The following is a 21273-nucleotide window of genomic DNA, read 5'->3' as shown; positions in this document are numbered from 1 at the left end:
AAGAGTAAGCAAGACCATAAAAAGCCTCTTGCTATTCACACTAAAAATGGTAGAGATGACTTTTCACCTGTAGTGGCTGTCCATAATGCTTCAGTACCAGAACAAGTAACTCATCAATCCTTGATATTGCATACTTATTCTTGACTGTTACCTAATTTAATCTAAGATAATCAATACAAAGGCATAACGTACCATCCTTCTTTTGATTAAAAATAAGGTTCAAAAACCCATTTTTCGTCAATGCTACGTACGCTACCTTAAAAAAACGTGAAGTCGTGTATTTTAAATATAACACGAATGTTATAGTTGCTATGCGTCAGTGTGTATCTGCTGCTGCTGCGTCCACGACGTCTATTGTAAGCTGTCGGGGATTGGATCCTCCACAAGAGAAATTGACTAGATCTTTGATACCATTGTACTGGCAAGTCATTGACAAGGCGGTGAATTGACAACAGACCCACGATTGAATTAAGAACAACAAACACTCGAACTTGAAAAAAAGACACAGTGTAGCGGAGTTCTCCGCCCACGATTGAACTAAGAACAACAAACGGTCGAACTTGCAAAAGAGAGTGGAGCGGAGTTCTCTAAGTCAGGCACCCCTTGTGGTACTACTTTGTTAATTCATGATCACAGATACAACTTTTCACAAACGGGGAGCATAACAATATAAAATATACTCGGATAAAAAGGATTTATCACTTATTACTGAAGCGAGAGGGTAGATAGAGAGAAATAGAGAGAGTGTGATAGAGATAGAGAGTGAGAAGATCAACACAGTAGTGGAGACCAGAAGATGGGTTGGTCCCCCCCTCCCCGTAATATTATCTTTATTACTGAGGAGAAGTCTATACAAGCACTTGAACCGAACGTAATACCACGTTCGTTCTAGAATAAGACTTGATGGTTCCTGGAAGCCTCGGCCTCCTTTTCCTAGGGCAAAACCCTATTCCAAGGAACTTCCGTTCCTTATTCCCAATTCTCAAGAACCAAGGTTCTCGCCTCTGGATCTCACCTTCCAGACTCAGGGTATAGCATCCCTACAACTCTCTTCCGACTTGGTTTCCATAGTCCTCTTCTTGCAGAATAACTCTACTTTCCTGGACACGAAGTCCTTCCCTTGGGAATTTCAACTTCCGGATCACATCTCGAGAGTCTACCACTCTCGGATCCGTGGATGTACTTCCCAAATTCGGGCACAAAACCCTTGGGCTGATCTGGCTCTAGAGCCCTTTTCTCCTGCAGAGGCTCATGCCTTCCTCTGCTCCTACTCCCTCATGAAGAGGTAGTGCATGTGCAAACACACTCAAACATGGAACAACAATTCGTTTGGCGAATCCACAATTGATATCTGTCACTCTTTGCGCGGGAAAAACGACCTCCGTGCCTTGTAGTCTCGCGATCTCTTGTATCTTCTGGCGGCAAAGTCTCCTCTTGCTTGCGCTGGCAACTCCTGTTCTCAGAGAGGGCGTGTGATGCTTTTATAGCTCCCTGGCCACGGCAGGAATAGTTCAGCGCTGGCTGCCCGCGTAGAGATCGCTGTCGTTTTTTTTTTTTGGTGCGCTTCTGCCATAAAGAGGGAGAGAGAAAGCATTGGCTGGTTTTTGCTGCTTTTATCAGATGGCTGTCACTTCTTAAGTGGGCGGCCGGTCACTTAAAAATGTTTTGAACCTGCCGAAAACTTAATAAATCCTTATAAGTTAAAAACAATGCTTTCACAATACTCTCCAGGCGTCCCTGGATGCTACCACATGCACAAATGCAATGCAGACACAGACTGCCTCTTGGGAAAGCATTTGCTTTCTCAAAAAGCAACCTGCTTTCTGAGAAAGAAATTGTATTTCCTCAAAGTTTACTATGAACCCATCTTCATTCAAGTGCTTGCTCTTCCTTGTGCACAATTCTAATGCAGTTCGGAATTTCCTCTCGACTATGGACGTTCCCTTTCCGATGCACCCGTCACCCACCTTGTGACGCATCAGGAATACCCATCACCTAGTCGTTTCCTACCGAACTTACGGTACAATTTCCTTCGCGATGCTCTATGTCACCCATCCTATGACGCATCAGAGATGTCTGTTCCCAAATGGTCGGATACTTCTTCTTGATGGTCCCTGTCACCTATCCGATGTGTGACGCATCAGAAGTACCGGTTCTTGGTGGCCTTACAGATATTCCCTTTCACAGTGCTCCCGTCATCACTATGAATGACGCACTAGAAATATCTTTACTCGGATGTCTCCAGTGAGAAAACCCTCTCACTTAAAATTCCAGTAATTCATTTAGAATTATTTTCCTTGGTGTTCCAAGCGAGAAAACCCTCTCACTTATAAATCCAATAATTCATTTAGAATTATTTTTCTATCAGATAAAGCCAATTTAGCAACACAACTGCTGGGGAGTTGCTCTGCAATCTGCAACCATGGAATGATCCCAAAGCCTCTCTTATAAAGGCTCGTAGGCCCAAAAAGCAATTGTTATGCAAAACTGAACCTAAAAGCTCTGGCGACGAAAAAGTCAATGCCTTCAATAACTTCAGCTGGAATTTGGAAAGCAGTGGTGTCTGTACTGCCATGCCAGCACTGTATGTGCCACGTCCGCACCTGTCCATACTGCTACCGCATTTCCCTCAGGGAATCCTGTCGCAACATTCGTCCGGTCTGGTACTGTCATACACGTCATCATTTCGTGACATTTTATATGTGATATGTAAAGTGACAGGCTTAAACCTACCACATTTCTTTCTTGCTTAAACAAAGACATCAATTGCCTCTCTTTGTTCATAAAGTCTTGATTTATAATATTTTTGAACCGTTGATATTGCGTGTGACCATTGAACTGTTGGCTCATTTACAGTGCGTGAGATCAACCTATTCTAGCTGTTTTTCTATCATGGGTGGTTTCTATAGTAGGTGGTACATCTATACAGCTCTTGTTTGTGGAAAATTTGGGCTAAAAACTGTGCGCTTGGCAGTTGGCAGCATGGGATTTTTAAAAGGCAGCGATCATCTCATCACCTAAAGCGGTTCATACTCTGGATTTCAAGAGCAGCTCCTTTGAAAGTCTTCTTTCTTTACTTATCTTCTGTTGCACTGGGCTCTCCTGATGCTATGCTAGTAGCTGCTGAAGAAGCCTCTTTCTTCGGGCTAAAGGTTGTATCTGTTCAACAAATGGTTGAGACATTTTTAACGCTGTTGAAGGGGAATGTGAACATTCTCATTTGTATGTAAAGCATCTCAAAGGCCTAACTTTTGTGCACTTAAGCTTAATCTGTTGCCCCCCCCCCCCCTCCCCAAAAAAAAAAGAAAAAGAAAAAAAAAAGCCCACCACCACCACCAACACCCCAAAGTAAGCCATGATTAAACCATCAATAGTTCAAATGTTGTGCTTTCTTGAGCAACCTCTCTCTCTCTCTCTCTCTCTCTCTCTCTCTCTCTCTCTCTCTCTCTCCCCCCCCCCCCCCCCCCCCCCCCCCCCCCTCCCCCCCCCCCTCCCCCCTTCCCCGTTCAAAAAAAAAAAAAACCGCCCACCACACCAAAGTCCATATCTTTGTCTCATAAGCTGATTTCCATCTGTAGTAGACGTTTATGAAGTGCACTTGTCCCAATCTCATGGGTAGAACCTTCCTCTTGGGTAGGTTGTCATGAGAAAGCTATCCGTTGGGTGGGTTTGTCTTGAGGGAGCATCCCTTGGGCATTTGTTCAGCATTAGTGCAACTTGATGCAAAAAATTTGCAATTCCTTTTATGTGGTGGTCCATGTTCTCATCAAGTGTGAAGAAGTGCCTCTAATGTACTTTGTACGTGAATTTCTTTAACATTCTTGGTTTTGACCAAGGAGAATTCCTTGTTCTAAGGAGAATCCATATCTGCACCAGCCATGAAGGTTTGAGGAAGATTGACTTGCCCACAAATTGGTGAGCTTTTCTCAAGTCGAAAAGGTAAGTGAATGGAAAATTTAAATCCATGGTGTATTGTGTACTTGGGTATTGAGCAAATGTGAGATGGAGAGGTTGGAGAGAACACCACTCACCAATTTTGCAAAATAGTATAATATGGACGTCTTCCATAACAAAATATGGTTACCCCACCTTGCATATGCAAAACTTGTAAATTTGTGATAAAAATTGAGATTTGAGGAATGTCCTGCACTTGCATGCTGCACTTAGAAGGAGAATTTGTTAATGCAAAAATTAGTTGCTTCAATAAAAGAGTACATGGAAGGGCATGCAACTTAATTAAGCAATCACAACATGCCATGCATGTGGTTTCAATAAGAAACCGCTTTTGATTTGGAGAAGAAGTAACTTGATACAAAAATCAGCCATTGGAACCTATAATTTGCAAGGGTAGGCAGTCTTGAAGAGATTCAAAACTCCTTCAAGCCAGCTGGATTTTGGAAACAGACCATTCCCAAGGATGTAGTCGCATGGTGATCGATGGGGAGAAGGGGGCCATGGTGGGAGCCTCATTCCTGGGGAATGGTGTCTGACAAACTATTCCTGGCAAGGAAGGGGGCAAAAAACATGATTACGCCATCTTATTTGGTCAAATGTGATTTGTTCCAATGCAATGAAACTTTGCATGTTGACGTGGTGAAATGTGTGTGGCTGCAAGTCACGTCAAAAATCATTATGAACGCTGATTTTGCATGCAATCATTGGATGGCTGCTCTCAACTTTTGGATGTTGAGTTGTCAAACATCCAACGATTGCATGCATGCAATCCGCTTCAGAAAGTCACCTTGGACGGTTAGGAATTTTTGGCCCTTGACACCCTCGACTCTGATGAGGGTGGCATTTTTCCTCTTGGGTAATCTTAAAAAAAATAAACTTTATGTGAAAAAAACTAGAGCATTTTTGAACTACAAATAGTCAAGCAAGTAGAAGGTGCGGAGCCTTGTATGGATGGTGGGTGGCTGAGCCATGATCCCCCTTAATTAACTGGTTCTAAACATCTCCTAAAGACAGATGGTGTGCAAGTTGGCCAGCGTGAGAGAGATCTACCAAGAGCTGTTGTCCAGGGAAGTTAATAGGAAGGTGTGTGTGTGTGTTGTGTGTATGTGTTGAGAGAGAGAGAGAGAGAGAGAGAGAGAGAGAGAGAGAGTCTCCCCTTCCTTGTAAAGACCCCCCCCCCCCACCCCAAAAAAAAAAAAAAAAAGATGTCACCTCAGCTTTACTTGAGTCTTCAACTTTGAGCTTGTGTCTTTTGCTTTATCTTCCATCTTCAATCAACTTGATCAACACTCACAAAAATTCCATCATCGATTGGACATAAAATCTAGGCACGAGCAAATACATACAATGAGTCTTCTATCATTGCATATTGAGAGCTACACATGGGAACCTTGGCAAGTTTTTTGCAAGAGGATAGCTTCACCTCACCATTTTCATGTCATCCACATGTGCGTCGCAATGGATTGCATAGTATGTTGGATCTCCTTTTTGTTCCCTTGTAGAGTCATAATACACATTTGAAATTTAAGGAATTTCCTAGACCATTAATTCTCCACTTAGGTTGACCTTTGTTAAAACTCTTGGCTATCGTATTGGTAGGGTGATCTTGAAAATCATACCCCCCTTGAGTTGGAGAGGCACGCTTGATCTCCTAGTCTTCCCATTCTCTATTAATTTCCATCTTCAAGATGGCCATAGGTAGGTAGATATCAACATCTAGTTGGTAGAAGTGAAGATCTTTCATGATATCTAAGCGTTCAACGACCTTCTCTTTTGAGATGCTGCAAGGGATTTAAAGGTTGTGCAAACAAACTTCCATGGATGTTTGAAATCTTTAGAATCTTCCCTACCTTTATCAAATATATGTGGATCGATGTGCACAAATGAAGTGCTTGACCTGATTTGTAAGCCTTTTGGGAACAGCCTAGCTTTAAGCTGCTTGTCCTCCATTTTTTTTTTTTAGCTCAACTTCTTTGGCTTCCTTCTTCCTAGCGCCTTCTATTTGCTTTAATCTTCTTTCCTTGTTGATGGCCTTGGATGCTTCCTTCGTTTGCAGATTGTTTTTTGCAAGGCTGCTTGGTTATCTTGTGTGGCCACACTCCAATTGTACTTTAGTATTAATCATCCTTAGATAGGTAACCAAATAAAAAGCGTGAATTAATTTATAGAGGATATGCTAAGGGCTTATTGTAATAGGTGTTGGGGTAAAGTCCCATGTGGTCGGTTAGGCCGGTGCCCGTCCACTATACTTATTCATTATGCACATAATAGAATAAAGGGGGCTCACATGTTGATAGTGAGTTTCGACCCCTACAAACACAAGCCTCCTCTTCTTCTCTCTTCTCCTATGCTGCACACACACTCACACATGCTCTTGCTCACATACTTCAACTGGTATCAAAGCTTGAGGATTGGAGAGCACCATTGGAGCTCGACAGGGAAGCATAAAAAAAAACTACAACACGTTTTTGTAGGTCTGTTTTGGTCTGTCAAAAGGTTTTCATTCAGACCAAGTCTCCTAGTTCTTGACGGTTTTTTTGTGCTCTGCAACTTTGCAGAAGAAAGTTTTCTCAAAATCCTCATCGATTTTGAGATACTTCACTCAGACTGCCTGCAGGTCTTGTAGCACAGGTTGTAGATTTTGCAAATCAGATTTCTTTTGGTTAGAATCAATGTTTCAAGTCAATTCCTTGCATTTCAACCCGTTTTTTTATGCTCTACAAATTTGCAGAAGGAAATTTTTGCAAATTTTGCATAGTGGGAGATATCTAGTTCAGACAGCAGGATGGTCTACGTTTGCAGGTTCTTCTACTTATAGGTCCTTTACATTGCATGAGTTTTTTGGAGTGTGTATATGTATACATACACAAAGATACACTTGCAGATTGATCTGCAGATGATGTATACATATTGTGGTGATTATGAGTGCTTTCTGAGCTGATTCGCTACATCCAAAGAGCTTGGATTGAGCTTGTTGGTTCTCTTGTTTTGTGCATATATGATTTTCTCTCAGTGAAGAGAGTGTGGGCTGAAAATTTCAACAAATTTATGCGCATATGTTGAGAACATCTTGTGGATGTATGCACTCTTGTGGACTTGCATGATTCGAGAATGGATTCATCACAGGTGTACATTGACTTGTGCGATTGAGCAGATTTTGGAAAGTGTGGTGCACGGACTTGCAGAGAGTTTTGCAAGCATTTCTAGCATGATTATGAGCTGAATTTTCAGCTGATCTAGATGCTCATTTGATACACATTTGGTGCATGCTTGATGCTCGTTTGTATTGCCATGTGGATGCACATGATGTGCACTTTTCGGCGGATGATATTTTTCGCCTTGCGAGGAAATATGTGGGCTGATTTTTAGTTGTTTTGAGTATCAATATGTGCCATATTTTGGTTGGTTTGCATGCAAGTTTATGCTAGTATGTGCCTCACTTGTAGAGTGCAGTTATGCACTTTGTGTTTCGGATTATAGGATTGTTTTCCATGTTCACGGAGTTGAGACTTTGGGGCAGCTCATGTATACTCGATTGGGGATTTTACGCTTGATTTGCTCATGGTTTTGAGCATGTTTATGGCATGTATGGTTCTTATGGTTAGATAGCCAAGACACTGTCGTCGTATTTTTCTTGCAAGTTTATGTGTTCATGCGCATGGTTTGCAATCGCATTTGATTGCATTTGGCACTCGGTGGTTGCTTTGCCATATTGTTTTGACATCGCATTGTGAGAGTGTTTTCTCACTGGATTGTGTCATTTGATATGTATGCGATAATCTTTAGGAGGGAGATTGTTGATGATAGATAGTGCTCTTGGATTAGAGTGGGTTTTTGGCATCATTTGAGCGGTTTTGCTCACTTGTCTTATTACATCGATTTCCATATTTTCTGACAGCTCTCTTGGACAGCTTATGCTATATTTTGACAATACTTGGTGTGTGAGTTAGCTAGGCTTTGGCTATTCAATTGATCGATTTTTGTTTGATCTTGTCATGAGCTATCACCATGCATTTGGCATGTACATCATTGTCAGGGTTTATGCTTTTCCTTAGGAAGTTTGATGGTTCAAACTTTGAGCATTGAAAAGAAAGTATGCATGATGCATTGACTTAGTTGGGCCAAGGGTTGCCACTACAGGGCATGGATGCTAGGCCAGAGTCTATGACTGAGGATGAATGGGAGGACTTGGAGGAGCTTGCACGTTCGACAATCATGTTACACCTTGGTGAGTCTATCGATCGCATTGGTTTGGATGCATGTATAGCAAGAGATTCATGGAAAAGATTGTGCAATGCTTTTGGCACAAATGAGTGTAGAGAGATGCCTACAGTCAAAGGACAATCTTGCAGACATAGAGATGGTGTTGGCATTGTGGTCATACATGGCATGTACGTAGGCGTTGTTTTCGGCGGATGAGACAATGCAAGAGATATCACATGAGAGATGCTATCACTTTGGATGATGTGGGAGAAGATGCAGCGTATGTGGCTATGCATGACAGAGATATGAACTTTGCTTCCATGATTACTCCTGACTTTCTTATGTCGATTTTTGACGACACATTATCTTCACATTGGATACTAGATGTGAGTGCTAAATTCCACATCACGCCGAGTTGTGAGTGGTTTAACACATATGCTAGTGGTATGCTTGGACATGTGTGTCTAGCTGATGGTTCAGTGCATGACATAGTTGGTGCAGGAGATGTCAGATTATTGTTGTCGTCTGGTGCATCATAAATGTTACGAGATGTACGCCATGTGTTAGGTTTGATGCAGAGCTTGATCTGTGTGAGTCAGTTACAAGAAAGCGGATGCCAGGTAGTGCTGGGACGAGCACAATTTCAGATTGCATCATGGACAACTAGTCATAGCGACAGGTGCTAGTGTTGGCACCATTCATGGGATGCGAGTACGTCACGTGCAAGACAACACAATCTTTGTGAGTATGCAACCATGCATAGAGACGACGCATGTCTCCTTTGTGGATAGGTTGTATGATGCTCCAGTTTGTGAGCATGTTGAGCGAGTTGTGCAGACATTTGTGCAACAAGGCATGTCATTTGTGGATGCGATGACATATATGGATGGCTTGAGTGCTAAGGATTCAACCGTGATTCAGTCATTCATGGATATGCTTAGGCCAGAGGCTGACGCATGTGAGTTGGAGCTAGGCGTTGCTCTTGCCTCACATGGTTCATGATAGACAGATGCTCTTGGTGCACATGTGACATGTGATGGACACGAGGATGGATTCTAGGGATCGGAGTTTGGGTGTCAGAGTGATTTCCATGAGTGAAGTTTTGAGCCACAATTGAATAAGATGGTCAAATTGGCAGAGATTGCTAGGATTGCATCAGCATTCAAGAGTCTCATGTATGTGATACTGATCTCAAGACTCAAGATTGCATTTGCGGTAGGTGCATTTGCAGTGGGAGAAATTAGCCATGCAATGACTGATATTGGACTTGAGAATATGGGCAGTTTGTAGCATATGGTGAGATACCCGTGGGATGTGTGTGGCTTTGGTGAGGAGTATGTGGTCGATGGCTTTATACTTCCTCTACAATTAGAGCTGGATGCACATAGATTCAGTGAGCCAGTGGGCGTTGGCTGAGGTCATACTTGTAACGGCCTTGTAGAAATTTTATACAGTTTTCTTTTGTTTTCTCCCTCATGGCTACATTGGACTTTACGTGGGAGGTTGTTGGGGTAAAGCCCCATGTGACCGATTAGGCTAGGTGCCTGCCCACTATACTTATTCATTATGTACATAATATAATAAGGGGGGACTCACATGTTGATAGTGAGTTTTAGCCCCTGCAAACAGAAGTCTCCTCTTCTCCTCTCTTCTCCATTGCTGTGCACACACTCACACACGCTCCCGCTTGTGCCCTTCAATAGGAAACCTTGTACTTGGATTGCATATCTTCCTTAGGTGGAATATACATACAATTCCTCTATCATACAAGTATTGGAAAGATGCCTTTCAATGCTTTGTATTGTCAATTGTGTCTCTCCATTAAATCTTTTTTACCCTACTATAAGGGTAAAAGCTTCAAAGTAGATGTTTCAAGATATAGAGCTAAAACTCAAGCTATTTAAAAAGATATTCAAGCTGCCCACGATCGAAGAAAGGAATATGTAGACCACACAAGATCAAAGAGAGTTTTCAAGGAAGGTGACAAGCTTTCTTTAAAAGTAAAACCCAAGAAGATCACCTATCTGTGGGTAAGTAACAAGAGCTTAGCTATTATTGCTATGAACCCTACAACATTTTCAATTATAAGCAATCAAGCTTACAAGCTAAAGCTCGTTCATCACCTCAAGAATCTCGATGTAGTCTCTTACAAGCTAAATTTCCCTTGTCACCTCAAAGTTCATGATGTATTCCATAGATGTATACTATAGAAGTCTCTTAAAACCTTAAGCTTTGCAAAATTCACCTAGAAGAAAGCATCCATGCCACCTACGTTCAAAAGGTGTTAGAAAAATCATATACTTACATGCTATGAGGTTATAATATGACCCCTTTTTCTTGGAAAAGTTATAAGTTTGTTTCCCAAAGAGCCCCTAGCATCCCTTATTTTGAGCTTATGTGGTTAACATGTCTAGAGGTACAACCCTCAAGCCTTATATACTCAACCTAGATCATGTCCTTGATGATGCCCAAGTCATTTTTCTTGCTCAAGACGTTCTTCATCTTTAGCCTCATGTTATCATGGAAATCTAAGAAAGAAAGCTTAGCAATGAAAATACCCAAGAACATCTGTATCATGGAAGAGTTACCATGTGGAAGATGCTACTTGGAATGATGAAATCACCCTCTTGCTACATGGAAGGATTACCATGTGGAAGATGCTACTTGGGAAGATGAAAGCACCCTCCTGAGAAAAGACAAAAAGATGATCCTAATTTAATGCTAAGATAAGGAAATCTCAAATTACAAGTTGGAACAATTGTAAAGTCCCTACATTTTTTAAATAAAAATATATCTTTTCTTCAATGTGCGCCATGCTGATTCATACACTATGTAAGTGAATTATATAGCAAAATCAAAGACATTTTGTGAATCCTAAGATGAACCTTGCTAGGGGTATGATTTTTTTTCATTGAGAATTGTACAACCACCGTAGTATATTGTTTGCAACAAACCAACTAGAATGTTAATGTGGCAAAACAAGGAACTTAACCCTAGATTAGAGCATGCAAACTATCTACACCTACCACTACATTGGTGATCTTAAAAGATGAAGCTTGTGTGTAATACAAGTAGCTACCATTCCTACAAAATATATGAATCTACTTGGAACACAAAGAGTGTATTTTCCTACTAATGCAATGCACTTGTTGACATAAATTCTCAATGCGCTCTCACACAAGCCTCAAAGAGGGATGTAGCTACTCTTTGCATAGAAGAGGAGACCATGTGCATTGTCAATTGCTCCATTCTTACTATTATGCTACGACCTAAAACACGAACTGGGGATTCAAGAAGCACCATACATGGATTAAGCAGTCAATTCAACATGCACAAGAGAAGTGTAGACATATTGATTGGTTCTATTCAAAATCTCAAATCACCATCCATAAGGAATCATAGGGGAGAACATGAATAATACAAGGTAGAAGCTCTTGAGAGGATAGGGAAGCTATGGAGCTCCTTGGTGTTCACAAAGCTTTCAAGGTTACGATGGACCAACTTTGGAATTCTCAACATGACTCAAAAAGAGGTATTTAACATACTGAGGTTATAAAACTAGGGTTCATACTTGATCGGTCGAAAGCGTTATAAAATAGTCCTATAACCTAGTTTAGAGCTTTTGTGAACATCCAAAAAATACAAAAAAAAGTTCCCATGATTCTTGATCCTCTCCTAAGGTTATCTAGTCCAATAAAATAGGAATTGTATAGATGATGTCACACGAGATATAAGAAATAGGGATGACATAGTTATAATCACTCTGATAAAAATAGTGGCTTTTGCAAAAAATCAATCAAAATTGGTGACTCCACTTGGACATGCTTGTCCTCTTGAGTCCTTTATTCCTCTTGAATCCTTTCTTCCTCATTTGCCTTGTGATTCATTTCAGTTAGCACTCCATCCTTGGAGGCCGTTGATCTTTACTTTCAAGGAGATTGAGGTGAAGGGTCTAGACCTTCCCGATGATGCTCAATTAGCACTCCATCCTTGGAGGATGTTGATCTCTACTTTGGTTGAGGTGAAAGGTCTTGACCCTTGCACTTTCTTTTTCATCTTCTAGATCGATCTAGAATCTAGTGGTGTCAATTGTGAAAGAGGGATTAGATTGGCTATTAGGGTCATTTTGTTGGTGGTGGCAGTGAGTGGACTGGTGTTTTTTGCTTGTCAATTTTTTTCTTTATCTAGGTAACACTCACTATTGGCTTCAAGAATGTTTTGGCTACAAGAGTCAACCGTGTCATATGGGAGCTCATGTACGACATTGCCGTGTTCTTGTTGGTGAGTTTTGTGTTGTGTGTTCTACGAATCACCATGATCCAATCGCTCAATGTGGCCTTAAATCTTTGCAAGTAGTTTGGATTGCAGCTATGCAAGTGGCACTTTTCTTGGTTCTAAGGTTTCTAGGGTTTGGTGGACTTGGGCATAATTTCTTCTTCTTGTAGGGTCCCCTTGCCAATCAAGATACAACCGTCTTTCCTTGAGGGACTGGTGGAGGGCTGATAGAGTCGTCTTTCCTTGGGGGAATGGTGGAGGGCTTCGATTTTGTGCATTGGATGTGCCTCGACGGATGTGCATCCTAGTTGAATGAGGCGTGTGTTCCAAATACTAGAAGAACACTCTTTGCACCATTTCTTCGACTACAAAGGGATAGTTGCTTGGAAAAAATTGTGCCTCGACAAAGAAACATTGCAACACATGTTCTTCTACCAATAGATCATTGGGTTCAAATGCCATTCCTTGTTCTTCTATGTTGAACCTATACATCATAGGATGCACGAGAGTGATTTCTCTCCCATCTTCAATACTTTTTGCTAGTAGCTATAGGAATTTCATCATTAAATGCACTGAAAACTTGAAAATTGAGCTATACATTGTCATGAACAACTCTAAGAGCCATTCTTCTGTTAGCATTTTGTTGGGAGGCAGAAAGGTGTTGGGGAAGCGGGAAGTATTGGCCGCCTTGGCTAGTGACTAACTCCCTAGTCACTAACTAGCTCGTAATATACTTCTCCTTGATACCCCCAATATCTAGTTTTAGAATCTTGTATTGATAGACAATCAGTCTTCTTATGAAAGGTACAATTTTTTTAATCTTTGGAAAAATTTAATTTCACAACAAGGGGTATTTTAGGTATTTTGGAAAATTTGAGGGGCATTTTGGGAACTTATGACAAAATATCGGGGGTATTTTGGGAATTTCCACAAATTAGAGGGGTATTTTGGTAATTTTCCCATTAAAAAAAAAGGTACCCATACACATTTACTCTTCTAGAAGTGTGTTTCCCGTCTATCGGAACGGCTTCTCCACACGTGCATTCCCTTTACCCCAAACCTAAGGCCGGAACCTTATCGGTGAGAAAGCTGATCGTGCATTTCTTGTAGATCGACATTGCATGTAATTGATACGGGAAAGGGGGAAGCAAAGGAGAGCAATTGGTTCTCAGATCAGGAAGCAGGCGAATCAAAACAAGCAAAGTGAAGGCCTTACAAATATACAAAATTAACGCAATCATACAACCGTGCAACAAGAATTAAAATGCAAGAGAACACCATGTAGTAGCGCTCAACTTGAAAGTAGGTGAGTGGAAGAGATCAGAGGGAAAAGGAGCTCTTGGTGGCTCAGGCAAGCACTAGAAAGCTAGAGAGTGTGCGTGTGCTTTCGACGCACCTGCACTGGTTATCGGCTTTGGATTGTGTGTACCACACACACACACACACACACATAGAGATTTGAGAGAGGGAGGGTGATTGTATGCTTCCAAAACACGCGCTTGCGTGTGTGCGCGTGCGCGCGCACACACACACACACACACACACACCCACACACACCCACACACAAAAAGCAATTTGTCTTCAGCTTTTGATTTAGCTTCATGGCTACGAGGGAGAGGGGGAGCGAGAGATATATTGTATATCTCTCTGGATACGCGTTTCAAGGTCCACATCAACATCAACATCGTCTTTTCGGCGTCTTCTTGGCTTGTCAACAAGCTAGCATATGAGCTAGCTAGCAGTCCCATCCACTTGTGAAGGCATAGTATCATGCCTTTTGCGTGCACAAGATGAAAAACAAAGTTTTGCTTGTATCTATGAACTTTGACAAATCTATGATCTATGTTAAAATTGTTTATGGCATCAGATTAGCAAGAAATGTATGCAATATGTGGTTTTTTGTAAACCAAAGTGAACCAATTGGGTTGACAAGTGAAGTGTATGGGAGGCTGATATTCTGTTTACAAAGGTGGAGCTTGAAGTGTTGTGTAAACTGGTCCAGACGGCTCGTCAAACCGAGCTATAGAGCCCAAGATATTTGAGTTTGGCGGTGCGGTGCAGTGCATTGCACATTTGGATAGACGGGACATGTGATGTCCGGTAGTTCGAGACAGTTTCAATGGATAGATGCGTAGTGCTTGATTTATGGAGCCTGCTGGTCTTTTTAGATTGACGATTCGAGTCACGGGTATCAAGATATGGAGCTTCAAAGTTGTGCCGGCGTGCCAGGTGTGTGATAGTTCAACTGCTTGGGAAAGAGTGGCACTTGGTATTTCTTTGGCCTCGACAGGGTTCTAGGGTGATATGCATCAAGTGAAGCTAACAGGAATTGAGTGCTCGCAAAACAGAGGTATGGATTGCAAGTTATGATCGGTATAAGATTGGGTGCAGTTGCTCGGGGTTGGCTACAGATGGTTTCCTCACATTCAAGCGGTCTCGGTCCGCGGACTTGAGAATATTGGAATGCGGTAAGGCCGCAGGGGGGGGGGGGGGGGGGGGGGGGGGGTTTGGAGCCAATCATGTGATCTTTTGGATGGGCTTTATGGATCAGGAGCCGGATCTTGGAGCCACAAATGGCAGAGCTATGAAGTTAGTGGGCCAAAAGAATTTCAATGAGCAATGCAAAGGGGGTTTTGGGGAGTTGTCAAGGGTTGAACGCCATGTGACTGTCACGTGGCGAAGACAAAAATCCACATGGGCATCGCATGAAGGGCATAACGGGGTATTTGTAGTAGGCCGTGAGGCATTTGGAAGAGGTGATGAGAGGGGAGCTTACCCTTGATGTGGCTATGGCATGTGGTGAGGTGTTGCCTTAGGGCGTTGCTTGTGTTGTGCTCGCGGCCTTGCAAGGGCGCCCGACACTGGACTTTTGGCCGGAGGAGAATGTCGGCGAAGGTGGTCGACAGCTGATGACGTGGCAATGGTGTCCGCCTAGAGATGGTTCCCACGGGCCCAAGGCCGCTGACTTTATGAGAACAAAGGGGAGCCCCCACTAGCGACGTTGCTAGTGCTTCGAGGGGCATTCCGCGGTAGTTGTAAAAAAGAGAGAGAGAGAGAGAGAGAGAGAGAGAGAGAGAGAGAGAGAGAGAGAGAGAGAGAGAGAGAGAGAGAGAGAGAGAGAGAGAGAGAGAGAACCCAAAGGGCAAAGCCAGGTGGCCAAGAGGGCAGTTCAAAGCGGACAAAACAAGGGGAAGTATCACATGATGTGTGTGAGAGAGAGTGGGAATAGAAGCTTGTGGATGTGGCGAGCCCATGCAAGGGTTTCTAAAATGAGTAGAGCAAGTGTAAGCAATGCAAAAATACCAAAAAAAAGCTCAAGTTGAATGCACGAGCTATGGAATCCATTTTTTTTTTTTTTGGTTTTTGGTACCTCCTATAAGAGGAGTTTTTTTATCAAGATGAAAGGGTTCTTTTTCTCTTGGCAGTTTTGCGGAAGGGGTTATTGGGGAAGAGAGTTTTTGGCACAAACCGGCTAAAACCATAGCGGTGTTGGGACTCTTTTCTTCGAGTTTGTTCTTTGGTGCAATGGGGGAAAGGATCAAAGAAGGGTTGGAAAGAGCATCGAGAGCATGAAACGACTTCAACGGTGGTTCAATTTTTGGATGCGTTCTACTTGAAGGGTTGCGATTTAGAGGGGGCACCGATTCGGCGTATGCAACTGGATTGTAAAAAGGGCAATAAAAGAAAATGAAGTTGTATCACGTGTCATTTGAATAGATCTCTTGAGTCTCGAATCTACGTTTCTTATCGTCGTATCAATTAATAATGTTCTTACTTGCATCCTTCTCTCTCAAACTCTCTTTAATCATCAGTATTACATGTATTAAACCCTATTCAAGTCTATCTGCACTCGTTTATCCGAGTTTGAACGTCTGCTAAGCTCTTTTCTATGGCTAGAAGACCAGTGCTTTCCCGATCGACCCTAGAGGTAGTCAGGCCAAGATAATGGGATGCAGCAAGTTGCTGCGCTTATGCATCAACAACATCTGCACCATCAGTAGATGATGACTCAAAGCTCAAAAAGATAAATGGAAGCTTGGATTCGTGAAGCTAGGAAAACATTGACAGATAAAGTGGGGTGGTTTGAAGGTCGTGATGTTGCAAAATTCTGTCAAATATATGAACAGGCTATGGAAGAAAAGGGAGCAGATGAGCAAGCTGTAGTGGAAAATTTTGTGTTGGTAGTCGTCCTTGAATTGCGGGCACGGGTTGAGGAGCTTCAAACTGCGCATGGGGGAACATGGGCGGTGTTTAAGCAAGCTCTCAAAGACGAATATTTTCTCGAAGATAAGGAGCGTGTTACAAAGAAAAGATGTTTGAAGTGGGTGCAACAACGCAATAAGGGACTTTCTGCACGTGAATTGCTACGGGAATTTGAGAAGAGATTTGGTCATTTATATGCCACTGAACGTACCGCTTTGAATATTAAAAAAGTAGAATTGTTTGTGCAAACTGAAAACTTAAAACTCCAAAGGAGCTTAGTGGATCTCCTTGAGGATCTAGCAGGGGATTTAGGGTTGAACTCAGATTGGAAAGAAGTGATTGAAGTGGTCAATATGGTGGTGAAGTGACAGAAAAGGTTGGACAATTTAGTGGGGATGAATAGAGATGTGGAAGAAAAAGAACAAGAGATCCATGTGCTATTAAAGGAGAAGACCCCAAAGCTAGAGGAGTCTTTCATGGATGAGCTTGTGAAGGGAATCCAGGAGTTAAACATCAATTTGAAAGCTGTGAAGCTTGAAGAAAAAAGTTCAACATCTCGATAAAAACAAGGCAGTCCGCAGAGGGGAAGTGGTAATCAAAACTGCACGTAGTGCGACAGTCTTGACCATGTCATAAGTGAGTGCGATGAGTTTGCAGAAGCCAAGCGTAAAAACGTGGTTTTTTGGAAGAATGGGCTAATACATCTTTGGGAAACAGGTTTGCCTCTAAAGACCAAATATGGGAAAGGTGGAATGAAGAAGAGTATGGAAGAGATGCTGCAAGAACATCATGCAAGTGTAGCTAAGGCTTGACTGATGAAGTGAAATTTGAAAGAAAATTACAGGAAAAAACTATTGAAGTTTCTCACAAAAAGGAAACTTTCTGGCCATATGCCATGACAATGATACAAAAGGGAAAGGTTGAATATCAACAACTATGTCAAGTGGGAAATTGCATTAAAAATACTACAAGGTGGGGATCCTGTAGATTCCCTCTCAATATACGCATATATAGCAAGGTCTCAAAACAATGAGGCTTTTGTAGAAGAAAAGCGGAAAAGGGAAGAAGATCTAGCGGGAACTTTGAAGAAGACAACTAGGTCAGGAGTACAAAAGGAAAAAGAATCTAGCTTAGGTGTGGCTCCTACCCCACTTGATGTTCCAATGGATGAATTCGAGAAGGAGAAGAAAGCAGGGAAAGCTCGAGGTCCGTCATATAAACTAAGATCTGATATTGAATAGGCAACTGATGCAAAGAGGGTACTTGAGGAGTGGATTCTGAACAGTCGAGTGGAGTTTACCCTAAGAGAAATCCTAGTTTTTGCAAAGTGGGAATTTCATGACGGCATCATTGATCTTATGAAGAGGAAGCGCCAAATATCGTATGGGCCTAAGAATTATCCAACCAGGACACAATGAGTGCAGAGCATTTATGAACAAATTGAAGCCATATTGAGCAGTGTTAATGAAGAAGAATCTGGGGATGATGAATGGGAAAGCATAGTGGACAACAACGAGCTTCCAAGGCGAGTAAAGTATATTTCATGAGGACAAGTATCATGAAGATGTACCTCGCGGCCATTTTACAAGGAATCATTGAGCCAAGGCTACTACTGTAACTTTGGTGAAGACAGGCGATTCGGAGGAACTGATTGTCGCATTGGTAGATCATGGTTCATAAGTAAACCTTATGTCAAAGAGCTTATATTCGAAAGGAAAGTGGCCCGTTGTCGTCGAATATGGGTGGCGTATCCGAGCTGCTAATGCACAATCACATGATTTGTATGGTGCATGTCCTAATGTTAAAGTAACTATAGGGGATGTAAGTGATGAACAAAATTTGTTTGTGCAAGAGTACTCAACTTATCCAATTATATCGGGACAACCTTATATTACTGTAGTGCGAATGGAAACAAAAGTTTTGGATGATGGATCTGCATATGCTAGGATCCGAAATCGTGATGGGAAGAAAGCGGTACAATTTCTAACTGTTTGTGTAGACCATGCTAGGAACAGGGACACCTTAAGGGATCATCCATTGCCAAAGTTGACAAAAGAATTCAAAGAGAACAGGGGTTTCCTGGATTTTTTCCAAGTGCCATTGTAAAACGAGACTATGATGGTGCTTTGAAGGAGAAGTTCTCACTGACAACGGGTGTTTATAGAGAGGCTTTTTCTTAAGGATTTTTGGGTTTATCTTTAGAAGGATCAGTATCTTACAGGAAATTCAATGACTTATGCAGATGGGAGAAGCAACATGTTTGTAGTGCCCAAGGTATGTTTCAGGAATTTGCAAATTGGATCCAAATGAAGCAATTTCAGGGATTTCAAAGGATATGCATTTGTGGAATGGGGAAATTGGATGCAACTATACAATCCAAAGATCAAGCTGGGATGGAGATTGTTAAGGTAAACTCTCTTGATATGTATGGCATCCTTTTCCTATTCAAAGAAGAGTTGGATGCAGAGGAGATACCGGTAAATACAAAATACAAAATAGTGGCAAAGAAGGACAAACCTGTGGCTACTTCATTGCCAAAAGAGAGTGATACAGTTATGGAGAAAGCATCTCGACAACCTATTCTCCGAGAACATAAAATTGGGCACTCATTTACTGAAGAAACTTTGCAGGAATTGTAGATTGATGATGCAGATTTTGTAAATTAAGAAGAGATGGAATGTTTTTGAGAAATGTTAAAGAAGCATGGGAGGGCTTTTGCCTTCTAACCAAGTGAGATTGGTTGTGTGGATCCTAGCGTTGTGGCTCCCATGGTGATATCACTATTCCACACCTCCCTTGGAATCTGCAACCTATACCTATTCCGAAATCTCAACTTCCTAAGTTGATTCATCTGTTAAATGAGAAGATTAATATGGGCATTTTGGAGCCCTCTTGTGCTCCTTACTCTAACATGTGGTTTATAGTTCCCAAAATGAATGGTACATTGAGGTTTATACAGGATATGCAACCAGTAATCAAGGTAACTATCAGAAATGTAGGTATAGGTCCAGTGGTTGATGAATTTGTGGAGGGTTTTGCTGGTAGAGCCATCTATTCTTTGGGAGGCTTGTATTCAGGTTATGATCAATTTCAAATAGTATAGACAAATTTCTTACCATTACTTGGGATGATCACAAGTTGTTCTACACTAGTCATAGCCATGCTATGCTGGATAACATATATTAAGTCATTAAATCTCGAGTTTCATCATATTGCACGGAAGGATAATCTGGTAGCTGACATGTTGTCCAGGGCTATGTTTGAAGATGAAGAGACTATGATTTCTGAAGCTGAGGATGTGGGATTGAGGTTCTTTACCTCTTCAAAACTGCATGTAGAATATAAACACACAGTTTTTGCATTGCAGTCTTCTGCTGAGGACAAGTATGAAGATGAGTGGTTGTTGATTGGAAAAGTATTGAGAACATTGAAGAAGCAGTAGGACTGGAGTGAACAAGAGTTTAAACGTATTCAAAAGAAGGCTTATGGGTATTTCTTACATGATGGGTTTCTATGGAAGCATCCAAAGAAGCCGAGAGGAACCACTTAATGAGTTTTTTGTGATAAGGTAACACAACTTCAAGTACTTAAAGAATCCCATGAGTCGCTATGGGCAGGACACAAGGGAGTTTGGGCCACTTTTGCTAAAATTAAAGAACGATATTGGTGGAAGTGTATGCATAAAGATATGGAGCACTTTGTTGAAACTTGTACTGTATGTCAAATGTACTCAAATGTAAAGAATCAAGATGGATTACATCCAAAGTATCCATTGTGTGTGCATTCAAAATGGGTAGTCGATCTGATTACAATGCCCACATGGTTATGGAAAATGAGATACATCATTCTTGCCAGGGAAGATTTGACAAACCAGGTTGAAGGGAGGGCTTTGCGAACCAAAGCCACAAGTATGGTATGCAAATTTTTGCTAGAAGATATAATATGTAAATATGACTGTGTTGGAAGAATTATTGCAGATAGAGGAGAGTTGGATGCTGACGAAGCTAGATACTTTTTTGCTCATATGGGTGTCAAGTTAACGCTCACTACTGCATGCAATCGCGAAGGGAATGGGAAAAGTGAAAGAGGGCATCCTCCTATTGGCTAACGCATGTAAGGACCGTATTGGCGATTGGCCTCGGTTACTTCCTTATGCTTTGTGGACGGACCGTACTACACACAACTCAATTATATGTTTCATGCCATCAGAGCTTATGCATGGACAAAAGCCTATTATGCCTCTTGAAGAGGTAGTGACTACATGGAGTATATTGCCTTGGGATCTAGAAATGAGCAGAGAAGATTTTATTGCTTCAAAGATTCAATAGCTAGAGCGGAGAAACAAAGATATAGAAGCTGCAAAGAAGAAATTGAGGAGTGATCGTTTGAAAAATAAGGAGGCTTTTGACAAACGGCATAGGCTAAGGCCATGTGCTATTCAAGAAGGGAATTGGGTTCTTGTTTATGACAACAATTTGGACAACCAGTACACAGCTATGCAAAAGATAGTTAATAAGCGGTGGTTTGGCCTGTATGTGGTTAAACATGCTTTTCCTAATGCTACCTACAAATTATGTGAGATGGATGGTACGGAGTTGAAACTTCTAGTTGTAGGTAAGCGTGTCAAGCTTTATAAAA

At 41.7% G+C, this 21273-nt stretch overlaps 1 protein-coding gene across 2 annotated transcripts in view; it reads left to right on the top strand.

Moving 5' to 3' along the window:
* Positions 1–3400, top strand: part of LOC147463140 (uncharacterized) — a 75161-nt gene extending 71761 nt beyond the window's left edge. Inside the window, exon 5 of one of the 2 annotated variants that reach the window (XM_086487446.1) lies at positions 2857–3400. In XM_086487446.1, the coding sequence (XP_086343572.1) occupies positions 2857–3021 (165 nt within the window). In that variant the 3' untranslated portion in view covers positions 3022–3400. The remainder of the gene's footprint in view (positions 1–2856) is intronic. The other variant, XM_086487463.1, reaches the window with a different exon arrangement.
* The last annotated feature ends 17873 nt before the right edge of the window (positions 3401–21273 follow it).

The sequence above is a fragment of the Adiantum capillus-veneris genome, chromosome 2, assembly GCF_014529385.1.
Source record: "Adiantum capillus-veneris isolate H3 chromosome 2, ASM1452938v2, whole genome shotgun sequence".
NCBI classification, from domain to species: domain Eukaryota; kingdom Viridiplantae; phylum Streptophyta; class Polypodiopsida; order Polypodiales; family Pteridaceae; genus Adiantum; species Adiantum capillus-veneris.
Note: the sequence above shows the minus strand (reverse complement) of the source record. Positions and strands in the feature narration are given on the sequence as shown.